General features: G+C 49.8%; 1 protein-coding gene across 6 annotated transcripts in view; it reads right to left on the bottom strand.

Annotated features, from left to right (window-relative positions):
* Positions 1–25,045, bottom strand: part of Ldb3 (LIM domain binding 3) — an 81,853-nt gene that overhangs the window by 23,719 nt on the left and 33,089 nt on the right. For 3 of the 6 annotated variants that reach the window (XM_048339191.1, XM_048339190.1, XM_048339192.1), the window contains 2 exons: positions 12,436–12,578; positions 1,402–1,870 (listed from right to left, as the gene is read on the bottom strand). In XM_048339191.1, the coding sequence (XP_048195148.1) occupies positions 1,402–1,870; positions 12,436–12,578 (612 nt within the window). Of the gene's footprint in view, positions 1–1,401; positions 1,871–12,435; positions 12,579–14,448; positions 14,632–22,631; positions 23,332–25,045 lie in introns of those variants that run through there. The other 3 variants (XM_048339193.1, XM_048339195.1, XM_048339196.1) reach the window with 2 other exon arrangements.

The following is a 25,045-nucleotide window of genomic DNA, read 5'->3' as shown; positions in this document are numbered from 1 at the left end:
GATCCTCAGAACTCAGCCTCCTGAGCCTCCTGAGTAGCTAGAATTAAAGGCATGAGCCACCAGGGCCAGGCTGTTGCTTTATTTTTTTGAGTGTATTTTTCACTGGGAATGTGGCTTAAGTCATAGAGCACCTGTCTAGCAAGTGCAGAGAACTGAATTCAAACCTCAGTACCATCAAACAAAAGAGAATATTTTTCATATACATAGGCTTATCTCTCTCACTTTCTCTCTCTCTCTCTCTCTCTCTCTAACACACACACACGTGTGTGCATGTGTACATACACAGTATTTTAACAAGTACCATTCCTTTTAAGTATAAAGTGATTTTTTTTTCTGGTTGTGGGGCTTGAACTCTGGGCCTGGGAGCTGTCCTGGGCTTTTTTGCTTAAGAACAGTGCTCTGCCACTTGAGCCACAGCTCCTTTTCCAGCTGTTTTGGTAGTTGAAGGATTGACCTTATTCCTCCAGGCCAAGCAAGACACCAGGTGCATGTGAACAGGCTTGACCACATGCCTGTCCGCAAGCAGGTTATTCTGATCTGGGCCCGGCCAAGGACACCAACCTTGGTCCCCAGGGGACAATAGCCCCTCAAACCAGGCAGAGAATTCCACTGTGTACCTGGCCAAGGACATCGCCCTGGGCCCCCAAGAGACCATAACTTATTTTCTATTTTCTGCTTCCTTGTTAAGCCCTATAAAAAACCCACCCCAAAATCCAATCCCAGGTACAACCTTCAATCCATGGGAAGGTCTGTGCCCCTCACTGTTCCTCAATACACAGTCCTTGCCTGTTGATAATCGAGTCGGGCCTACTCCTTTCCATTCTCCTCCATTTATTAGTAGTGGTTAACAGGAGATAAGAGTCTCACAGACTTTCTTGCCAGGCCTGACTTCTAACTGCAATCCTCAGATCTCAGTCTCCTGAATAGCTAGAATTACAGGTATGAGTTATCAGCTCCCAGAAAAGGGGCTTGTCTTTTATGGCAGTGTCTACCAAAGCCTAGAGAGCCATAGGCCTATCTGTAGAAAGACCCAGAAGCAACCCTAAAGGAAAGCTGAATCAAAGCCAGCACCATCAGTCAGCATGCCCAATAAATCTACAGACAAGGCTGGCTAGTCCCATAACCTGGCCTCAGCCCAAGGGGAAGCTCCAGACACCCGGCACCAGGCTCCAGGCTGGGAGCTCCCATGCTTACCTCATGGGACCCTCCCCTCTTTCCCAGGGCTGTATGTGTCCCACAGGAATGGAAACTACAGCCCAGAGGGTGCCACACAGATAGATCCAGAGAGATGGGAGGCTGCCAGGCCTGGCTGGCTTATCTCCCACACATGCCCTCCACCCGCAGGGCTCAGCCCTTGAGTGAGTATGCCACAGCCCTCCAGCGTGCCCCAAGGGGCCATACCTGATGACGTTGTTGCAGTGGCCACAGAGTGGAGTCCGGCTGCTGGCTGGGAATCGCTCTGCTCTCTGGACAGTCCCCCTGGCAAGAGGGGTCACCTGGGGGCCTGCCAGGGTGTAAGCTGGAGCCCCCCGGGGCAGGGTCTGCTTGCTGACAGAGGTGGTGCTCTTGCCAGGGGCAAACTTCTGAGAGAAGCTGTCATCAGTCACCCAGGGGGGACGGCTGGCAGACTCTGCAGGACCCCCAGTGTAGGCCGCTGAGGGTGTGGGGTTATAGTTTGGGGCAGGTGAGGGGGTATAGGCTGGTGTGGGGGAAGGAGAATAGGTAGGAGCAGGTGAGGGGGTGTAGGTGGGTCCAGGAGAGGGGGTATAGGCAGGAGCAGGAGAGGGGGTGTAAGCAGGGGCAGGGGAGGGGGTGTAGGAAGTTGGACTGTAATTGGCCCCTGGGGCGGGGCTATAGGTAGATGCAGGCACTATAAACCAAAAATAACCAAAGAAAGATGTGTCAGAAATCCATTCCCCCTCCCTCCCTCCCTCTCTCCCTTCCTCCTTCCCTCCCTTTTTCCCTCCCTCCCTCCCTACTGCCAGCCAGAGGACTACAAAAGGTCACTGGGATATGAGAGCAGTTCAATTCCACACTGGCAAAGGAAACAAGGTGTGTGTATGCATGAGTGCATGTGTCTGTCTGTCTGTCTGTCTGTCTGTGTCTGTGTGCCAGGATTGGGGCTTAACTCAGAGCCTACGTGCTGTTCCTTAGCTTGTTCACTCAAGGCTACCACTTGAGCTACAGCTCCATTTCCAGCTTTTGCTAGTCAACTGGAAATAAAAGTCTTATGGACTTTCCTGCCCTGGCTGGCTTTGAGCTGCCATCCTCAGCTCTCAGCCTCCTGCATAGCCAGGATTACAGGTGTGAGCCACCAACATTCCACTAGGAGACATGTTATTGAACTTCTTCAGGGCCCAGATTTTAACTCTCTCTGCTGGGAGCCTATGGAAATAAATAGCAAGCTAGCCCAGCAGAGCCCTGGGGAGCTTGCACAGGCAGGGCCGGGAAAGGCATGTAGCTATAAATATTTGCAGCTGTGCAGGGTGGAGCTTGGCCAGCAGGCCGTGACTGCCTGAGCCCTACAGGGCCTGATGGGGAGCCAGGGTGTGGGGGTTCTTGGGTCTGGAAGAGGGTTGAAGTGAGTTGACTGCACCAAAGGAAGCATTCATCTGCCACTGGGACCAGTAATTGGACTCTGAAACGTTGCATTCTTGTTACACCTGAATCTAGTCCAGCCTTTGAGCTTTCAAGTTCATATTTCAGGTTTAGCTATAACTGCTTTCATGAAAAAACAGCTTGGCTTGATTTGTACTCTGTGTGTGTGTGTGTGTGTGTGTGTGTGCGTGCGCACACGTGTGTGTGTGTGAGAGAGAGAGAGAGAGAGACAGAGACAGAGAGAGCTGTGGATGGATTCTGGCTGAGTGGGGGAAGGGTCTTGGAGCAATCACTTAGAGTGAGTCTGGGCAGAGATATGGCTAGGGCAGCCCAAGTCTAGATGCTCCCCAACCTCCCAGGACCCCACTCTCCAACATCACTAGGTACCAATTGAGAGTAATGTTGGAGTGAAAGCAATCTGAGCACAGGAAAGGGAAATACTCAATACTTTCTCTCCTGCCACTCACGTAGGCTATGGACTCACAACACACAGGCCATTACAGCTGCTGCCCGCAAAGCCCTCAGAACCCAAATTTCTTTTATTTATTTATTTTATTTTCTTGTGCCATTCCTGGCATTTGAACTCAGAGTCTGGGCACTGTCCCTGAGCTTTATGCTCAAGGTCAGCACTCTACCATTTGAATCACAGCTCCATTTCCAACGTGTGTGTGTGTGTGTGTGTGTGTGTGTGTGTGTGTGTATGTGGTTCATTGGAGATAAGTCTCACAAACTTTCCTGCTCAGGCTGGCTTCAAACCTTGATCCCCATCTCTCAGCAGATGCCATATGTTGAGCAGCTAGGATGACTGGTGTGAGCCACCGACACCTGGCTAGAACCCAGCTCCCATTGTGGATCCAGACAGGCTAACCTAGCTGTGTCCTGAGACATGATTCATCCTACTTCTGACGTCAGTGAAGAAGGTTCTTGAGAACTCACCTCAGCTCCCAGGCTGCTTCTCCTAGGAGACAGGCCATGACCTCTTGCCTACTCCTCAGCTAGATCTGTGTGTGCTAATGTGCATGCCAGCTAGCCTCAGTACCCTGGCCCCACCTCTGGTCTTTCTTTCCTACCTGGTGCCTGGGCCATCTTGGGTAGCCTGAGGCCAACTTCCCACCTCTGCATCTTCGACTCCCAGATGACCGCTCTTTACAACTGGCAGATGTGGAACACACAGACACTCCCTTGTTGGGAGGAATAATGGAGTAGGAAGGCATAACACTTGCCTACAGCTTGCCCAGGACTCATCAGTCATAGTGGGAGTGATGCTGGCTTCCAAAAGTAAAAAGAACCCTCTCCATAAGAAATGGTCCCACCTACTTAGAAGGTGATCATCAGATCATCATCCTTACATAGTTAATGTTATGAACCAGACACGGGTCACTCACACCTGTAATCCTAGCTACCCAGGAGACTGAGATCTGAGGACCATGGTTCAAAGCTAGCTCAGGCAGGAAAGTTCTTGAGACACTTTTTTTTTTTTTGCTTTGTTTTGTTTTTGCCAGTCCTGGGGCTTGAACTCATGGCCTGAGCACTGTACCTGGCTTCTTTTTGCTCAAGGCTAGCACTCTACCACTTGAGCCATAGTGCCACTTCTGGCCTTTTCTTTGTATGTGGTGCTGAGGAATTGAACCCAGGGCTTCATGTATACGAGGCGAGTACTTTACCACTAGGCCATATTCCCAGCCCCTTGAGACTCTTTTTTTTTTTTTTTTTTTGCCAGTTCTGGGCCTTGGACTCATGGCCTGAGCACTGTCCCTGGCTTCTTTTTGCTCAAGGCTAGCACTCTGCCACTTGAGTCACAGTGCCACTTCTGGCCATTTTCTGTATATGTGGTGCTAGGGAATCGAACCCAGGGCTTCAAGTATAGGAGGCACGTGCTCTTGCTACTAGGCCATATCCCCAGCCCCCCCTTGAGACTCTTATCTCCAGTAAACTACTCGGTAAAAGCCAGAAGTGGCACTATGGCCCAAGTGGTAGAGTGTAGCCTTGAGCAAAATAGCTCAGGGACAGCATCCGGACCCTGAGTTCAAGTCCAGAATTGGCAAAATAGAGAAAATAAATATTATTATTATTATTTGTGTGTGTGTGTGCACAAGCATGCGTGCATGTGCTTGTCCTGGGGCTTGAACTCAAGGCCTGGGCACTGCCCCTGAGCTTCATTGTATGCCACTCTTGTTTTTTTGCTAGTCCAGGGGCTTGAACTCAGGGCCTGGGCTCTGTTCCTCAGCCTCTCTGTGCTCAAGGCTAGAGCTCTACCACTTGAGCCACAGCGACACTTCTGGCTTTTTCCATTTTTGTGGTACTAGGAGTCGAACCCAGAGCTTCATGTATGCTAGGCAAGCACTCTGCCACTGTGCCACAATCTCAGCCCCATGCACCACTCTTTGTTTGCACTCATTGCTTGTTCTCTACCTTTTGATCCACAGTTCTGCTTCCTGATGTTTTTTTTTTTTTTTTTTTTTTTTTTTTGGTGGTGGGCAGTTAATTGGAGATCAGAGTCTCATGGACTCTCCTTCCCTGGGCTGGCTTCAAACCTTGATCCTCAGATTTCAGCCTTCTGAGTAGACACAAGCCACTAGTGCCTGGCTTACAATTATCTTTTACACACAAGGGCATGAGGGTTAAAAAAAAGAGAGACTCACAGTCTCTAAACCCTTCTAATTCTCCCTAGCTGCTTTGGTAATGAACACGAGTCCAGTTCTAGTTAGTGTTCCATGGTATTGGATATTCTTCCTTCCTCTCTTCCTTCCTTTTGTCCCTCCCACTTTTCTCCTCCTTTCCCTTCCTTCCTTCCAGCTGGTGCTAGGGATTGAGCCCAAAGCCTTATTTGCTGCTCCACCATTATCCCTAGCCTCAAGGAGATACTTCCAACATGGAGGAAACCCCATGTTTTGAAATGTAGCATAGACATCACCAGTCCTGTCTTGGAAAGGCCTGGGACTAGGATTATAGCTCAATGGTAGAGATCTTGTCTAGCATGTAAAGGATTTGGGTTCTATTCCCCAGAATTGCCCTATCAAAAAGTCTAGCTTCATGTCCCAATTCTAAGGCTTTGTGGCTCTCTATCACTAGGCAAGTTCCTGGACCTTGGTTGCCTCTTTGAAATAGGATAAGCAAGCTGGGTTGGTGGCTTATGCCTCTAATCCTAGCTACTCAGGACTGAGATCTGAGGATCATGGTTACAAGCCAGCTCAGGCAGGAAAGGCCATGAGACTCTTACCTCCAGTTAACCACCAGGAAACCAAAAGTGGCACTGTGGTACAGTGCTACCCTTGATCTGAAGAGCTCAGGGACAAGTGCCCAGGCACAGAATTCAAGCCCCATGACTGACCAAAAAGAGAAAGAAAAATGATAAACAAGAACCCTTAGTACTCCATAGGGCTATTATAAGGATTAAAGGAAAATAAGAAGTATAAAGTATTTAACTTAGTACCTGACACCATCTGTGTGTCCCTAAATGTGGATGGATGGATGGCAAGGAGGGTGGCACCTGGGTCTCAGGATTGGGGTGTACTTTCAGCTAATCTCATGATCTGGTAATCATGGTGGAAGCCCAACCCAGTGCTGTGTGGGATAGCTGAAGGGAGGGATCTGAAATCCTCAGAAGTGGGGCTAGGAATATGGCCTAGTGGCAAGAGCGCTTGCCTCCTACACTTGAAGCTCTTGGTTCAATTCCCCAGCACCACATATATGGAAAATGGCCAGGAGGGGCGCTGTGGCTCAGGTGGCAGAGTGCTAGCCTTGAGCGGGAAGAAGCCAGGGACAGTGCTCAGGCCCTGAGTCCAAGGCCCAGGACTGGCCAAAAAAAAAGAAATCCTCAGAAGTTAGATAACCTAGGACTGTTGGTGTTGGAATATGTGCACACCCCCTGGCCTCTTATGGTGTGGAGGAATCTGCAGAGTGATACAGTACATACAGTACATGCATTTTGTGAAGTTATAAAACCCAAATTTGAGGTGTTACTATCCTCCCCAATAATCTTGCATACAGCTTCCCTAGTACCTGGGGCCAGATAGTCTCATGAGAAGGGTGAGGGGAAAAGCCACCAGGGAAGGAAAGCAGAGACAGATGATTTAGAGAGCTTCAAAATAGGGTTGTCTCTCTCTCCCTCCCTTGCTTTTCCTTCCTTCCTTCCTTCCTTCTTTCTTTCCTCCTTCCTTCCCTCCCTCCTTCCTTCCTTCCTTCTTTCCTCCCTCCTTCCTTCCCTCCTTTCCTCCCAATACAGAAAAGTTCTCTGCAAAAAGGGATTATGAACAAAAGCCTTAACTCTGAAATATATAATCCATAGTCTTATGTGGCCTTTGATCAGCCTGTGGTTAGTCCAAATCAAGAAGTATTAAGTGTAAAATACATGCCAAAACTTAGTAAAAGAAAACATTATCTCATTAGTGATTGCTTTATATTGATTGTATGTTGAAATGATTTTTTGGGGGGGTGGGGAGTTGGTCGTGGGGTTTGAACTCTGGGCCTGGGTGCTATCCCTCAGCTCTTCAGCTCAGGGCTAGTGCTGTACCACTTGAGCCACAGCACCACTTCTGGCTTTCTGGTGGTTAATTGGAGATAGGAGTCTCATGGCCTTTCCTGCCCAGGCTTTCAACCTCGATCTTCAGCTCTCAACCTCCTGAGTAGGATTACAGTCATGAGCCAATGGTACCCAGTGAAATGATTTTTTTTTAAGGCCTCACTATGTTGACATTAACCTCACAGAGTCAAACCATACTGTGTGTGTGTGTGTTTGTGTTTGTGTGTGTGTGTGTGTGTGTGTGTGTTATAGTCCTAGGACTTAAACTCAAGGCTTAGATTCTGTCCCTGAGCTTTTGTGCTCAAGCTAGTGCTCCACCAGTTAGTTGAGCTACAGCTCCACTTCTGTTTTTTTGGTGATCAATTGGAGATAAGAATCTCACAGACTTTCCTGCCCAGGCTAGTTTTGAACTGTGATCCTCAGATCTCAATCTTATGTGTAGCTACAATCACAGGTGTGAGCCACCAGAGTCTAGTTCAAGCCATACTCTTGCTTAGCCTCTGAAGTAGCTGGGACTACACACATAAACTACCACGCCTGGCTCAGAACCAGTTTGAATATGCAAATGTCCAGGGACATAATATCCATCTCGGAGTCCAGAGGTTCTTGCTATTTCTGCTCTTTATGGAGGAAAATAAAATACATTTAAACTAAGTTCACCTGCTTTTTCACTTTAGACAATTTTGACTACCTGAACATTTCTTGCTCCCAGTTTGTGATGTCCTAATCAAAATAGTGGCTACCTACTATGTAACTGCACCCTCTTTGCACAACACCTTGTAAAAAAATTTATGTCCAATTAATAAAAAAAAAAATAATCGAAAAAAAAAATAATCGAAAAAAAAAATAGTGGCTACCAGTACTGATGGCTTGGTATGCATATAATCTCAAGAAACAAATAGTCCACACCGCACAACCAGCCCATTTTACAGAGAATTGAGCCTTGGAGAGCTCAAAGTTAGCCATCCAGCCATCCTGCTGCCTAGCAAAAAGCAGGACAACCCGGGCCAAACCACGCCCTAGACCGTACAGCAGGCTTCAGCCCAGCCTGTCCCAGCAAACCTTGCTCAGGATCCACCTTTCCTGCCTCCCTCCCTCTTTCTCCCAGTGAAGGCCTCTGGGGCCCTTGAATCATCGTCCTTTTCTAACTTCCATTACACAGGGCAGGGGCCCCTGGTTTGGCTGCTTCCTAGCTCTCACAGAGGCCCAGCCCTTCCTTGTGGCTGGGTGTGCCAATCTCCTCCCCCTCCCCCCATACGAGGAGTCCCCCAACTCCCTGGGAGCGCAGGGTGGGGGTGTTTTCCTGTCCCCTTCCCCTGAGTCCTTTAGCCTGCCTTGTGGCAGACAAGCCCAGAGACACGATATCCATCTGGGAGCCTCAGGGCTCTGTTGCTATTTTCTGCGTGATGGAATTCAGCACGTCCAAATTAGAAGGTGATATTTCATCTCTAATTGGCAAGTTCAAAAGACTCCCTATCGCACTCGGAGGTCTCGGGACTGTGTAATTAAACAAGTTGATTTCTGACTCACTCCAGGTCCAAGCTGGGCCTGGCTCTCCGAGAGCTCCCGGGCCGCCGCCCGACCCGGCCCGCGGGCCAACGTGGCCACGGGAGCCATCCCGTCCCCGCGGACCCTGCTCCGCTGCCCCTCCCGGGCCCCAGGTGTTCGGTGCTCGGCGCCAACGATAAGATCGGGGAGTATGAACGCCGCCCTGGGCCCGGGGGTGGCCCACGGGGAGCTGCCCGGAACCCCGCAGCCGGCTGGGGCGCGCGCGGCGCGGGCCCACGCTCTCCGCTTCGTCCGGGCCGCCTGCCAGCCGCCCCCGGACCTCCCTCGTTGGCCGGGCCTCCCCGGGATGGGAAGCTGGGGAACTGCCCGCCTTCCTCCCCTCCAGGCAGCAATGAGTTAACGTCTGCCGCGCCTGGGAACGTCGCGGAGACCCGCGGCTCCGGTCCGTCTCGCCCGCCTGGGCCCCTGCCCAGGACTGGAGCGAAAAGGGACTAGGCCCGCCCGGCCAGCGCGCGCGCCCAGCGGTGCGCTCCCGGGCGCCTCGCCGCCCCCTGGCGGTACCTCGGGGAACGACACGGGCCACCGTGAAGGCGCCTCAGGGCCTGAGCCACCAGCGGGCAGAAGAGCCCTCCGCGTGGGACCCCGCCGCCTCGCACCCACAGTTCTCCCCGCGCTCCCGCTGTCGTCCCGGGCCTGCTTCCATCCTTTCCACCCGTGATCGGTCGGTTACAGCCCCATCCAAAATGCCACTCCACCCCCGGGAAGGCTGCTGGGCTTTTGTTTTGTATTGTTTTTGTCTTGTTTTGTTTTGGTGCCAGTCCTGGGCTTGAACTCAGGGCCTGGGCACCCCGAGCTTTTTTTTTGCCCACGGCTATCGCTCCACCACTTGCACTGCAGCTCTACTTCCCACTTTTTGGTGATTAATTGGAGATTAAGAGTCTCAGTTTTAGTGGATATTGTATATATGCCTACCTGATCTAAGGAAGGGAAAGAAAAACGAGAGTGTAAGATATCACAAGAAATATACTCATTGCCTTATTATGTAACTGTACCCCTTTTGCACAACACCTTGTCAACAAAATTTAATTAATAAAATTTAAAAAAATAGTCTCAGTTTTAGGAACTTTCCTGCCGAGTTAGCTTCAATCTGTGATCCTCAAGATCTCAGTCTCCTGAGTAGCTTGGATTATGCCTATGAGCCAGCCTGTGGAGTTTTAACCTCAAACCCTTGATCCTGAAGGGACCTGTGTCCCCTGAATCATGTTAGGTGTTGTAGGGAGCAGAGCTGACTCCATTTTGATTAGGGAAACATGGTAGGATATGTTGGGGAGAGTAGATTAGGTCAACCTGATCCCAAAATTCTGCTTCTGTAAATGGCTTGCTTAACTTGTTTGTTGCTTGCTCTCCCCCCTGTGTCAAGCCCCTACATCTGTGCTAGGCTTTTACCTTTATAAACCCCAATTTGAGGACTGCTCAGGGTCATAATGGCAGCTCCTGAGTCTGTGCTGCATCCCTGGCTGGTCAGTTCGCTTTTTGCTTCCCCAATAAATCCATCTTTATGCTTGAGACTGTCTCTGAGTGGTGGACTCTTGGAGGGATGGAATCTCCCCTCCCTCGAACCCCATAACATTTCTTACCCCATAACACTAGGGGCATCATTTTATCCACAGAACACAAAATAAGTACATAGATAGAGGGAAGGGGGGCAGGCATCCTGGTTTTTCAGATGAAGTTGGAGTCTGAACAGTGGGGTAGATTTCCTTTCCACAGAGCAGCCTGGGAGTCAATCTGATGTTGAAGCACTTCCTTCACTCTCAACACTTTGGTCAGAATGAGTTTTGTGAAACTGAGGGTTGATCATGGCACCTCTGCCCCATAGGTCAATCTCAATCTCCCTAGACAAGACCCTGCCCCCAGGGGGAAAAAAAGGGGGTCTCTCTTGTGCCTTACCAGGACAAGCTCCAGAGTTTAAATGTTGCAGCCTCTATGGCTGCCTGGGTAATTCACACTCATGCGTAACTCAAAGAAAGCTTTCTCTGACCCACTTCCCTCTCCTTTGGAATGACCCAGCTCATTCCTTCCCAGACAAGTCTGCTACTTCCTCTCTTCATCAGTTTACCATGCATGGTTGTGCAGGGGGAAAGAGGGACATGGGAAGTTGCTGTACCTTCTACTCAGTTCTGCTATAAACCTAAAATCGCTCTTTTAAAAAGTGTAGCCAAGTTCTGGTGGCTCATACCTGTAATCCTCACTACTCAGGGTGCTGAGATCTGAGGACTGTGGTTTGAAGCCAACTGGGCAGGGCAGGAAAGTCAATGAGGCTTTTTCTTTTCTTTTCTTTTCTTTTTTTTTTTCTTTTTTGCCAGTCCTGGGGCTTGGGATTCAAGTCCTGAGCACTGTCCCTGGCTTCTTTTTGCTCAAGGCTAGCACTCTACCTCTTGAGCCACAGCACCACTTCCTGCTTTTTCTATATACATAGGGCTGAGGAATCAAACCCAGGGCTTCATGTGTGCTAGGCAAGCACTCTACCACTAGGCCACATTCCCAGCCACTAGTCAGTGAGGCTTTTTTCTCCAATTAACAACCAAAAAAGCTGGAAGTAGAATTGTGCCTCAAGTGGTAGAGCACTAGCCATGTGCAAAAAAAGTTCAGAGATAGCACCCAGGCCTTGAATTCAGGCCCCAGGACTAACTCTCTCTCTCTCTCTCTCTCTCTCTCTCTCACACACACACACACACACACACACACACACACACACACACACACACACACTCAGGGCCCTGAGTATGCTAAGTAAGTCCTCCACCATTAAGCAACATTGCTAGTCCTATTCTTCCATTTTCTATGCCTTTGCCTTATATCTCCTCATACCAGGCCCAAGTCAGGTGCATACAAAGGGGGAAAAAACAAAAATCTACCAGAGCCCTGCTCTGCTAGAGTTCAGAATCAGAATCCAACAGGAAAGAGGGGATGAAAACTAAACCCAGGCCGGACCTGATGTCAGGAACACCAACTGGCACAGACAGGTGAGCTTCATGTCAGCCTGAATAATTGCTCTTGGGATTCAGAGAGTAGAAGCTTTTGCCTAGGAGGCAAGGGGACATGGGCTAACAATTCTGTCCATGCAAGGCCACCCTGGGCACTGATGAGGAAGGAAGCACAGAAAGAACAATGGCTAGTGAGTCATGCTTTAGACCCATCCTGGGCAGGCGCATCCTGAGCAGGCCATGTGCTTCCAGCTTTACTGCCTCTGCTTAGGAAACCACAGAATAGACTGATGGAGTAGTTAAGATCCTCCTGTAATGTAGTAAGTCCAACACATGACATTTTTTGTACAGCAACCTGTCCTTTAGCTTGAGTAAGACCTAGATTCATGGAGTAACAGTGGGTGTTTTTTCCTTACTCACTCTTCCAAACTGTCTATTGGTCACCTTGAACACAAATGTTCTAGCCAAGAACACCTGCTTCTTTCTTTGCTTTTCTTTTTTCTTTTTTAGGTGCAAGATCAAGATTCAAATTCCATACCTGCCACCTTTGCTCATTGGCTAGTGCTCTACCAACTAACCCATGACTCCACGCCCTGAAACACTACTTTTTAAGAGCTACGCGGCCCCATCCCTACCTAGCACTGCCTATTTGTCTTTCAAGGCCAGATACAGGTTGCGTAAATTTGGGTCCACAAACAGCTTCAGAAGGGCTGAGTCTCAAAAGCAGGGCCTCCCTGTCCACCATCCTTCGGGGGATGTGGTCTTGGAGTCTACTCTTTGTGCAGCCTGTACAGCTTTCTCTCCCATTCTGCCTCTCACCTGGCTGGTAGACAGAAGGCCGGATGCTCGCAGTGGTGACAACCCGGGGCTTGGGTGCAGGGGCAGCTGGACCTTCGCTGTAGCTGGTTTGAGAAGCTGGTGCTGGAGAGGCAGCCGCTGACGGGCTGTAGGCAGAGCCCGGCCTGGAACCAAGGGGAAGAGTTACAGCCAGAACAACCCCATCAGAGGCCTGGCACCAGGGCAAGCTGGTTCCTTGATCTCCAGAAGCCTCCACCGGGAGGAAATATGACAGAAATACACTTGGGCTTGCACTATAATCCTAACTTCTCAGGAGGCTGAGATCTGATCATCCAGAGCCATTGCCAGTCCAGATGGCAGATCTGAGACTGATCTCCAATTAACCACTAAAAACGACAAGTGGAGGTAGGTCTCCAGGGTTAAAACGCCAGCTATGAACAATAAGCTGAACAAGAGTGTGAGGCCCTGGGTTCAAGCATCATTACAGGAACACACACACCGAGAAGTTCTTGTGGGAGCTGCTGGAGGCTGTGAAGGCCAAGTCAGAGTATCTTGAGGGAGTGGGGAGCTGCTCCCTGTGCTTAGTCCTACCGCTTTTGGGGGAAAGGAGAAAAGGCCCTAGTCTTCACCCCCATAGGAATGCCATGCTGTGGTGAGACCCAGGATGGAGGCAGGTGGTTAGAGTTACCTGGTCCTCCATTCCCCCACACTCACAGGGACTCCTTCACAGCCTCCACCACCTGGCCTCCTCTTCCTACTTCTTTGCTGTCAGTAAGTCGGTCTGTCTGACTCTCTGTCTCTCTGTCTCTCTCTCTCTTTCTCTCTCTCTCTCTCTCTCTCTCTCTCTCTCTGTGTGTGTGTGTGTGTGTGTGTGTGTGTGTGTGTGTGTGTGTGTGTGTGCTGGTCCTTGGGCTTGACTCAGGATCTGGAAGCTGTTCCTTTAGCTTTTTTGCTCTACTGCCTGAGCCACAGCTCCATTTCCAGCTTATTAGTGTTTAATTGGAGATCAGAGTCACAAATTTTCCTGACAGGACTAGCTTCAAACTGCAATCCTCAGCTCTCAGCCTCTTGAGTAGTTAGGATTATAGGTGTGAGCCAGCAGTGTCTGGCTCCTATTACCTTGTCATTGTGGGACCAAGCAGCAGTCTCAGGTTTCTGAGCAAGAATTCTCTAGCAAGGGCTCATGGGAAGATGCCAAGAGGCCCCTAGCAGCTCTCCCAAGCAAACCCAGTCCACTTAGAGAATTCCTGCTGCCTCCTCCCACTGACTTGAACAGCCTCTTTCCACATGTGTCCCAGAAACCAAAGGAAATGGGGGAAAATGTGCCCTAGTTCATTGCCCTCAGGAAATGCTGAACTTGGCCTCTGTCTGGAGGAGCTGAAAGTTCCAGGAACTCTTCAGAGTTCAGTAGCTTGTTTAATCTTGCCTGATTCCATGTTTCCCAATTCCATTTGTTTGTGAAACCCCTTTCTTCCCTTAAAATTAATGAACACCTTGCAGAACATGTCTCTGCTCTTTCCCTGAATCTTTCAGATCCTAAAGGGGATACATCACCAACACCCAAGGCAAATAGGTTATAGGTTGGGGGTGTGTGGAGAAGTGAACTCCTAGAAACTGACCTTTTCTGGCTACTGGCTTCCTGTGTTCCTTCTACCTGCTCTCTGTTGGTGCAGGGCGTGCTCCAACCCTACAAGGCATAACTATAGGATCCTTCCTTTCTTGGGCTCTGGCCAGGAATGGCCCAAGGACAGAGCCCACCACCAAGCACCTGAGAGGATCCTGAAGTTGCCTCAGTCAAGGCAAAGATAAAATAATCGTAGGGAACCAAGGGCTGTGCACACTTGCTCTGTCTCTGTGCTAAGCTCTGGCTGAATGAGGTCAATGGCTGCCCCTCATGGGCCTGCCTACATTTCTGCAGGACCCCAACCAATGGGCCCCAACCAACTGGCCCAAGCTGTTCGAAGATATCTCCAGGGTGAGGCCTTTTCTGCTTTCCTTTCCCATAGTTAGGGCAGACACCTGCAGACCAGTTACCTTGGACTGTCCACAGGGCTTGAGGCAGGGGCTGTAGCAGAGGTGGTGGCAGCATGGGCAGCGCCTGCAGCCAGGGGTGGCGAGGCTGCGCTGGGAGAGGCAGCAGCAGGCAGCTGGGCAGAAGCGGGCAGCAGTGGGGTGGCGGCCTGGCTGGTGCACACTGGAGCATGCTCAATGGGGGTGCTGATGAGGTGGGACCAAAAAAGACAACAGGTCAAGGAGGCCCCAGGCCCCTGGGCTCTCCGCATGGCACAAGTGGGGGCAGTGGTGGTAGGTCCAGAAAAGCACCATTCTACCAAAACCCGCAGAATCTCCGGTGCTTATACCTTCCATAGGCGGGGACAGAGCTCCTCTGGGATTGAAGGAGGAGACAAACCACACAGAGGGACTGGGAATTTAAAACATATTTGAGTCTGGTACTAGAGCTTGAACTCAGGGCCTGGACACTGTCCCTTAGCTTTTTCAATCAAGGCTGGTGCCCTGCCACTTGAGCAATGGCTTCACTTCTGGCTTTCTCTCTCTTTCTTCTTCTTTTCTAACTTTCTTCTCCCCGCACCCCCCCCCCCCCCACCATGGGGCTTGAACTCAGGGCCTGAACGCTTTCCCTGAGCTCTTTTGTTCAAGGCTAGCCCTCTATCACTTTGAGCCACAGCTCCATTTCTAGTTTTCTGCTGTTTAGTTGGAGATAAGAGTCTCACAGACTTTCCTACTGGGACAGCTTGGAATCTGGGCTTTCAGATCTCAGCCACTTGCATAGCTAGGATTACACGCATGAGCCATGGGCACCCAATTGTACTGCTAATGTTTTTCAGCAAAATACAGTGCAGTGCAGTGCAGTGCAGTGTAGTGGAAAGGTAAATTAATCATCAACTATTGTTTTCTCCTGTCCACTCAGCTAAAGGAATTACTCATTTCTTTAAGAGGTGTTGTGATGCTTAGGAAGAATGTTTGAGTGGCAAGGTCATAAGGATTGGAGTTGTGAGAAATATTTGAGACACTGATGGTACATAAGCCAGATGGATAGCCAGGCAGATCAACATTATCTGGACCAGTGGGGACAAGAGTTAAGGAGAGAGTCACTTGTACCCCTTTTCAGAGTAAACCTAAAAAATGACAGGACTCGTGGTGAAGGAACAGGCAGAGCCAACACAGTTTAAAGATCTACACATAGCCCAATGCTCAAGAGGGTTTCCCACATATCCAAGAGGGACACAGATGTGGCCCTGCACATCTGTGGATCTGAAAGGCCTTGTAAATGGAGAGGCTGCCTCACTGTCACTATGAGCAAACAGGATCACAAGGTAGAGAGTCAGACACCCACAAGATCTCACTCCAAAGGCCAGGGGATTCTGTAAATTCCTCATCTGGGGACTACTCCCGGAGGACAAAAGCAGGCAAGGCTTGTGTTGATGGGATTACACTTCTGCTACCTGAGAAATGGGGCACAGAACAAAAAATCCACTCATAGGAAAGCAAAAAATAAAAAAGGACTTAGGAAGGGTGGGCAAGTACAGTCATTATATTTAATGTACACATATAAAAATAGAACCACATAACTTTGAGGGGATGGGTGGGGTTGGGTAAGATGGGGGAGAATGATGGAAGGGGTGACCTCGATCAAGATGCATTATAAACTGATGAACTGAAATCTTTTTGTACAACTAAAGATAGTAATATATATACATTCATATATTAAGTATATATACATTCATATATATTCATGTATATGTGTATATATACAGTCAGAATGTATTCTTGGCTTTATTCATTTTATTTATTTGCTGTACAGAAGTTTGAACTCAGGACCTTTCATGTGCTGGGCAGGTGCTTTACCACTTGAGCCATGCCTCTACCATCCTGTCTTTACATAACAGCCCTCTAATATGGGTATTATCAACTCTAATACACAAGGAAAACAGAAACAGAATTCAGTTGCTCAAGATTCTAGAAGTTACCCATAAGGCTTAACCAGTATGTCATGAAGGAAGAAAAAAGCCTCTTTTTATGACCAGCCAAGTAGCATCTGTCTCCAATAAAGTACGCTACTTTTTCTTTTTCTTTTTTCTTAGGGCCGGGGCAGGGAGGGTACTGGTTCTAGGGCTTGAACTCACAGCCTCACACCACCACTTGGCTTTTTTTGCTCATGTTTGGCATTCTACCATGTAAGACACTGTTCCACTTTCACCTTTTTGCTAGCTAACTGGAGATAAGATGACTTTTCTGCCTGGGGTTGGCTTTGAACCATGGTCCTCAGATCTGAGTGTCCTGGGTAACTAGAATTACAGGTGTGATCCAACAATGCCTGGCAAAGGGTACTATTTCCACCCTCCCTTCCCTCCCTTCCCTCCTTACTTTTTTTTTTGTCACTTGTGAGGCTTGAACTCAGGGCTTGGGCACTGTCCCTGAGCTCTTTTGCTCAAGGCTAGTACTCTACCACTTTGAGCCACAGCTCCACTTCTGGATTTCTGGAGATAAGAATCTCACGGACTTGCCTGCCCATGTGCACGCGCGTTCTCTCTCCCTCCCTCTCTCTCTCTCTCTCTCTCTCTCTCTCTCTCTCTCTCTCTCTCTCTCTCTCTCTCTCTTTCTCTCTCTGTCTCTGTCTCTGTCTCTCCCTCCCTCCCTCCCTCCCTCCCTTCTTCTCTTTCTTTCCTTTTTTTTTTTTTTTTCAATCCGAGGGCTTGAACTCAGGGCCTGGAGGCTGTCCCTGAGCCTCTTTGTGCTCAATGCTAGTGCTCTACCATTTGAGCCACAGTGCCACTTCCAGATTTTTCTGAGTAGTTTATGATGAGTCTCAGAGGCTTTCCTGCCTGGGCTGGCTTCAAACCTCCTGAGTAGCTAGGATTACAGGTGTGAGCCATCAGCACCTGACTCCTTCTTTCTTTCATTCTCTTTTCTTTTCTTCCTTTCTCTTTGCCAGTACCTGGGGCTTGAATTCAGAGTTGGCTCTGAACTTTGAGCCTTAGATCTCAACCTTTTGAGTAGCTAGGGTTACTAGTATAAAGCTACCTGCACTGGGCTAAGGGTGCTATTCTTATTGGAAATTGAGTTTTCAGTACTTCCCTCTATTGAGTGCTTTCCTAGTAACAACAGCTTTGCCTTATTCTTTTGTTTGATCTTGTCAGTGCTCCTAATTGATGTCGTGAGCCTCATTTTACAGACAGGGAATCTGAGTTCCTGAGGGACTGAGTATTATATACCATACCACTGCCAACTGGTAGTAAAGGGGCTGAGCTCTAATCACTACAATATTTCTGAAGCTTTGCAGCATGGCAATCACCTAGGGATCTTATTAAACTGTGGCTTCTAGGGTGGAGCTGAGTCCGTGTATCTTTTTCTATCAAGCTCTCTAGTGGTACTGAGGCTACCGGTCCCTCCCAGGCCAATAGTTGGAGTAGATCTGTCTCTATGCAAGGTAATCATGAGCTATTTACCAAATTTACCCAATTTCTCTCCTCCATCAGACATATTCTGCCTAGAACTTCCCTGGTTTAATGGTCAGAGAGGAGGCCTTTGGCCTCTTTTGCAGCAGGGCTGGCCCTGGCTCTCCCACAAGGCCACTTGCCCAGCCTCTATGAAAAACCTTGCCTTGCCCTATGGTATGGCTGCCTCAGAGAAGAAGCTGCAAATCCTGCAGCTTGCAAAGCTGGTTCCTCACAGGTGGCAGGTATGGAAAGGCCCAGGTTGACACAGGACATGAGTCTTTTTTCTTTTTAGTGCCAGTACTGGGACTTGAACTCAGATCCCTAAACTTTCAGCTTGCTTTTTTTTTTTGCTCAAGGCTGATGATCTACCACTTGAGTCACACCTTTATTTCAGGCTTCTGATGTGGTGATGGGCTTTTCAGCTTAGGCTGGCTTTAAACCTTGATTTTAGCCTCCTGTTTAGCTAGGATTAGCCAGCATGAGCCACCAGCGCTCTGAGGACTCCAGTCTTTGATTACCTGTCCTTGGCCCCAACCTGTTTACAGTTGCCTGTTGTGGACTGAGGACACCACACAAGACAAGAGTGATGGAAATTTCTTTTCTTTCTTTTGTGCCAGTCCTGGGGCTTGAACTCAGGCCTGAGCACTATTTCTAAGCTTCTTTTTGCTCAAGACTAGCACTCCACCACTGAAGCCACAGCGTCACTTCTGGTAGTGCTGAGGAATCAGCCCAGGGCTTCGTACATGCTAGGTGAGCACTCTACCACTAAGCCACATTCCCAGCCCAGAGTGATGGAAATTTCTGTCTCCTTTGTTTCAGCTCACTAGCTAACAAGTAGCCTTTATCATAGCCCCACATGAGCCCTGGGTTGCTGGGGATGAAGTTGGAGCCAGATATGGGCCCTTGGAAAGTTCATCACTGACCGCTGGGCTGGGACAGAGGTTCCCACCAGGATACACAGGTGTACATAGGAACCTTTTGCTCTGGGTTCTTGCTCTGTGGTACCCTAGTTAGGACCTCTGTCTGCAGACACCAAGTAACCAGGGCTGAGGGAAGGGAAAGGAGATATTAAAAAGCATGCTGAAGAATCTAAGGATTTATTTTTTTGGTAAGTATATGGCCTTGAACTCAGAGCCTCTTGCTCTTACTTGGCTTTTTTTTTCCCCCCCACATAAAGCTGATATTCTACCATTTGAGCCACCACTCCACTTCTGGATTTTTGCTGGATAATTGGAAATAAAGAGTCTCACAGACTTTTCTGCTAAAAGCTGGCTTGGAACTGTGATTCTCAGATCTCAGTCTCCTGAGTAGCTAGGTATATAACATCAACACCTGGCAAGGATCTGGGGATCTTATTCAAGATCAGTTCCTGTAGGAAGTTCTATGAAGTCTCCTCCCCTGGCTCTGGCTCTGGCTTCAGTCCTAAGGATAGTACCCATAAAGATCGCCTGCCTGGTGTAGGATTCTCAGCTGCCTCCCACCTTGGTCATATGAGTCACTCATTTTCCTTTTCTTTTTGGTGCTAGGAATCCAACCTAGGGCCTCATGCATGTTAAATACACACTCTACTCCTGAGCTCTCATACCAGCCCACAATTCACTTTAAATGTCTAAGTAAAAATCAAAGCAAACCAAAGAAGACTCCAATGTTCAGGGCTGCATAGGGGAAGAGTGATGTGAGAAAAGATTCTCAGAGCTCATCTCTTCTCTCCAGGCAGCAAAAAGGCAGGCTATGCTGACCTTGGGCCATTGCTCTGTTGTGGTTATGAGAATGGTGGGGTTCAGTTGGTGCCTTAACTGATGACGCTGATGTATCTGGAAAATGTGGGCATGAGCCAGGCACATCTATGGATCACGCCTGCAATCCTAGCTACCCGGGAGGCTGAGATCTGAGGATCATGGTTTGAAGACAGGAAAGTCTGTGAGACTCTTATCTCCAATAAACTAATACCACCTCCCCTCCCCCCCAAAAACCCCAAAAGTTTTAAGTGCAGTTGTGGCTCAAGTGCTAGCCCTGAACAAAAGAAGCTCAGGTACAGCTCACAGGCCCTGAGTTCAAGCCCCAGAACTGGCACAAAAAAATGAAAGGAGGGAGGGAGGAAGGAGGGAGGGAGGCAGGGAGGGAGGGAGGCAGGGAGGGAGGGAGGGAGGGAAGGAGGAAGGAAGGAAGGAAGGAAGGAAGGAAGAAAGGAAGGAAGGAAGGAAGGAAGGAAGGAAGGAAGGAAGGAAGGAAAGAAAGAAGGAAAGAAGGAAAGAAGGAAAGCAATGTGGGCATGGAACAAGTGGAGGTGCTGGGTGTTGGGGGACTGCGGCCAGGATGGAACTGTGTAGATGCTGTGTTAGTGAAAACATTGGAATATGAAATTTTCAGTTCAGTATCAGATGATATCAGAATATCAGCCCATGGTTGGTCATGAAGTTGTCCATGCTGCTGCCCCCAATCTACATTCTATCTTGGAGCCAAATGACCATTATGCATGGGAGTTTTGTCTGTATCAATGTGCAGCCCTCATTGTGGCCTATGCAAATGAGGCCTCTCAGCCACAATTGGGATTGGAGCCTTGCTCATTCCACTTTGTCTTAAGAATTCCTGCAAAAGCCCATAGCCTGGGAGTCTAGATCTAGCCCACTACTAACCATGACCACATCTGCATGTCCTCCGTACCAGTAATGATGAACTCGGGGTCTGGGGCACCATCTTTCTCATTAGTATCTCGGCTCTCTGCTTAGACTGTCCAGCCTCCCCTGTTTGTATGTACCCCAGCCTAACATTCCTGAAGATCAAACACACTGACCTCTTCTTTCAGGAAGCCTTTTCTGCTCCTCCAGTTGGAGGGACTCCACACCATCAGCCTTGCTTTGCAGTCACAGCACTTCATCCTGTGTTTTCTGATGCCTTTAACACCAGGTGCCTCAATAATTGTGTGCAAGTATAGGGATTGAATGAGAACATCCACCTTACTTTTTGTTGTTATTCTGAGACTGGAACTCGAACTCAGTACCTGACACTTTGCTCATTGGCTGGCACTCTACCACCCCTCCAACCCCATATCCATCCTACTTTCTCTCTCTCTTTTTTTTTTTTTTTTTGGCCAGTCCTGGGCCTTGGACTCAGGGCCTGAGCACTGTCCCTGGCTTCTTCCCGCTCAAGGCTAGCACTCTGCCACTTGAGCCACAGCGCCACTTCTGGCCGTTTTCTGTATATGTGGTGCTGGGGAATCGAACCTAGGGCCTCGTGTATCCGAGGCAGGCACTCTTGCCACTAGGCTATATCCCCAGCCCGCATCCTACTTTCTCTGGGGCTCACCTGGATCCCTGATCTGGAACCACACACAGGGCCTGGTGTAATTGGGAAGGCACCAGGCAAACAAGAAAGCAAGCAAGAGCCTTCTAAGGCTTCAGCTGAGTGGCTCCAAGACAGACCTACCAGCCAATGAATACCCACTGCCCAGGACCACTAGTACCTGAGATTCCCCCCCCCCCCCCGCCCCACAGTCCAGCCTTGGGCCTCACAAGTTCTTAGTAAAAGGTCATCAAATATGGCTCTGTTCCAGCTTCCCTGGATTCCCTTTCTCCTCCCCAGAGCTGACCCCTGTAGCCAATCGCATGATGTCTGCCTGGTCCTGCCTGGCTCTGGAATCAGACTGAAGGGGTGAGAGGAATTGTGGGGAGCACCTCAGCACAGCACTTTGGGGAGCACCTCAGGGGCAGATGGGCAAAAGAAAGCATCTCCTCTGGAGGCAGAGAGAAAGGCAATGAGAGTAGAACAGGGCTTTGGCCACCCAGCCTCAGGATAAGTCAGAGAACCCCAGGGATCCCAAGTGTCATTGTGCTCATGGTCCCTGCCTTAGGAGTCTATGCAGGCAGCTGGGTGGGGAAATGGCTTTGGACAGATGGCTGCCACTTGTCCTAACTGGCAGGCACCCTTTCAGATGCTGCCGCCCTTGCTAACTGCTCTGCACAACGCCACAGAGCAAGACAGGGAGCAAGACCCAGCATGGAGGTCTTGCCTACTTTCTGCCACCAAGAGCCTTTAAACTTGCCTTCCACCCTCCACTCCCATCTTCTGAGCCCTGCACTTGCCCCTGAGCTCCCCAGTGAACCCCTCCACCTCTTAGGCCAGGTGTGCCCACCAGAGCTCTCCCTTCACCACCACCACCCCAACTAAGCACGAATAGGGCCTGCCTGGGGAGAGGGCTTACAGCATGTGTTTGTTGTTGTTATTTGTTTTGTGTTGCTTGATGCCAGTACTGAGGCTCTAACTCAGGGTCTGGGCATTGCCCCTAATCTTTTTTTCTTTTGCTCAAAGCTAGTGCTCTACCACTTGATCCATAGCTTCACGTCTGGCTTTTTGCTGGTTAATTGGAGATAAGCATCTCACAGACTCTTTTGCCTCACTAGCATTACAGGTGTGAGCTCCCAGCACCTGGCTCAGCACACTTCTGGACAAAGGATGGCCCAGCTTGCTACTGGGAGCAGAGCAAGGGAGGAGGGGCAGGGGACCCTGCAGGAGCGGAGCCGCCATCCACACTGCCCCAGGGGAGACAAGGCTGCTGATGGGGCAACACATGGATTTCCATGCCCTTTCCCTTGGGTCCACTGGGTGGGGAAGAGGTGAGCTGGGTCCCCACTGCCCAGCCCCTCTGCTGGCAATGCCTGTCTTCGTTCTGTCCCGCATATGTCCCTCACAACAATCTCCCTGGGGAGCGGGGTAGATGGGAGACACACACAGGCACAGCATGACTGGCGCTTGTTTTGGTTCACTTCAAATCCTCTTTATTTCAGAAAAAAACATGCTTATATGTACAGAAGAAAGAACTATGGAGCCAGTGCACACAAACAGAGAGGAGGGTGCCCACCCCCACATCTCACCACAGCCTGCGGGGTCTTCTGCCTCATCTAGCCTGCGTGTCCACTTCCTCTGCAAAGAATCTAGCTGCCCTGGGCTCTGGAGGGCAATGAGGGATCCAGAAGGGCCAAGAAATTGTCCCCCTCCCAGGCCCCTGATCTACAAGCAACTTTTTCCAGGGTGGCACAAGGTCAGGAAGGGAAGATGAACAGTGGCTATTCTATGGGTTCTGGGGTGTTATATCAGCAACCTGTCAGGTCCTCTCTGTTCTACTTGAGGCTAAGTTGGGGTGGAGAGGGGTGCCGGGGGGTGGGGGAGGGGATGGGGTAGATCCAGATCCCAGCAGTCAGCTCTGGGGAGGAGGGCACAGAGCAGCAGTGTTATAGTTGCTACCAAGGTACCCCTCCCCAGCACAGTTACACATCATCAAGCATCACCATAGGGCTCACATGCCAGATCTGTGCAGGGTTGGGGGACCAAGGAGGGGGGGGGGGAGAGAATCCAGGCAGCCTTTTAACTTTTAACGTTAAGGATTTGGGCCGAAAGGCCATGGTGCCAGTTGCGCAATTTGGCAAAACGTGGGCTGTTACGTTCCGTTTCAAACCTTTCCCTGTGGCACAGAGAAAGAGAGAGAGAGAGACAGACAGAGAGACAGAGAGAAAGAAGAGAGAAAGAGAGGGGTTAGGGGACATGTCCACTATTCCCCTGTCTCCAGTGGGGGCAGAGGGCTGGGAGGGGCAGCTGGCTTAGAAAAGCACTGCCATTGTGGGGTACTTGGTGGGTGGTCAGATCTGGGTCAGGTGGGACAAGACTAGAAAGGGAAGGAGGGACTAAAGTCCCTGCCTCAGCTGTGAGAGGTCATGGAGAAGGGACCTAGCTATAGGGCCTAAGGGCCAGTTTGACAAACGGGGGGGGGGGGGGGGTCCTATTTGGGGCTTAACTATCTGGTGAAGGCTGGCAGGGCTGCTTTGGCCTTGACTTTGGGGACCGAAGCATCAGGCAGATGGCCTAGTACTGTCTCTGTCCCCTAGCTGGGCACCAAGAAGGAGGAACACCTATTCCCTGTGATAATGCCTGGTGGGCAGACCTGTCATCTCCCCACACCGCCTGGCCTCACCTCACCTTCACATGCTACCCCCAGCCCAGGCACAGGGGTGCACACGCATACAGAGTCACAAGGCCACAATCACAGATATGGCAATGGGGACTTCCTGCCACTCCCTTACAGTGACATCTCTGGACTCAACCACAGCTGTTCTGCTGAGGACACAGTACAGAGGGAGAAAGCAGTAGCTAGAATGGTAGAAAATCTGCTATGCCAGAGGACTGGGATTCCTGGACATCAGAATCCTTGTCCCTCCCCACCAGAGGCCAGGCAGGGGGGTGGGCAGGCTCCCCAACACCCTCCAGACCAGAAAGGCCAACCAGTGGCCAAGCCTAGGTCATACCTAGCCAGAAACACAGTGGGCTTAACCTGTATGGAAACTGGACTGCACACAAAATAGGGCTGGGGATGTAGCTCAATGGTAGCACCTGTTTAGTGTGCCTAAGTTTCTTTTGGTTGATGGCAAAAAGTTATTTATTTATTTATTTATTTGGGGCTGGGGATATGGCCTAGTGTCAAGAGTACTTGCCTCGCATACATGAGCCCTGAGTTCAATTCCCCAGCACCACATATACAGAAAACCGCCAGAAGTGGCGCTGTGGCTCGAGTGGCAGAGTGCCAGCCTTGAGCAAAAAGAAGGTAGGGACAGTGCTCAGGCCCTGAGTTCAACCCCAGGACTGGCAAAATAATAATAATTAATTAAAAATTTAAAATTGCCAGGTGGCCAGCCACCGTTGGCTCATGCCTGTAATCCTAGCTACTCAGGAGGCTGAGATCTGACAGTCGGGGTTCAAAGCCAACCTGGGAAGGAAAATCCATGAGACTCTTATCTCCAATTATGCACCAGAAAACCAGAAGTGGCACTGTGGCTCAAGTGGTAAAGTGCTAGCTTTGAGCTGAAGATCTCAGAGTCAGTGCCCAGGCCCAGAGTTCAAGCCCCAGGACCGGGGGGTGGGGGGTGGGGGTGAAGACCAGAAGACCAGGTACTAGTGGCTCACACCTGTAATCCTAGTTGCTCAGGAGGCTGAGATCTGAGGATGGAGTTTCAAAGCCAGTTTGGCAAGAAAGTCTATGAGATGCTTATCTTCAGTTAACTACCAAAAAGCTGGAGATGTACCTGTAGCTCAAGTGGTAGAATGCTAGCTTTGAGCAAAAAAGCTCAGGGACAGTACCTAGGCTCTGAGTTTAAGCCCCAGGACCAGTACCAAAAAGAGAAAAA

This window comes from Perognathus longimembris, chromosome 2 (genome assembly GCF_023159225.1).
Source record: "Perognathus longimembris pacificus isolate PPM17 chromosome 2, ASM2315922v1, whole genome shotgun sequence".
Taxonomy (NCBI): Eukaryota; Metazoa; Chordata; class Mammalia; order Rodentia; family Heteromyidae; genus Perognathus; species Perognathus longimembris.
This window is presented reverse-complemented; position numbering and strand designations above follow the sequence as displayed.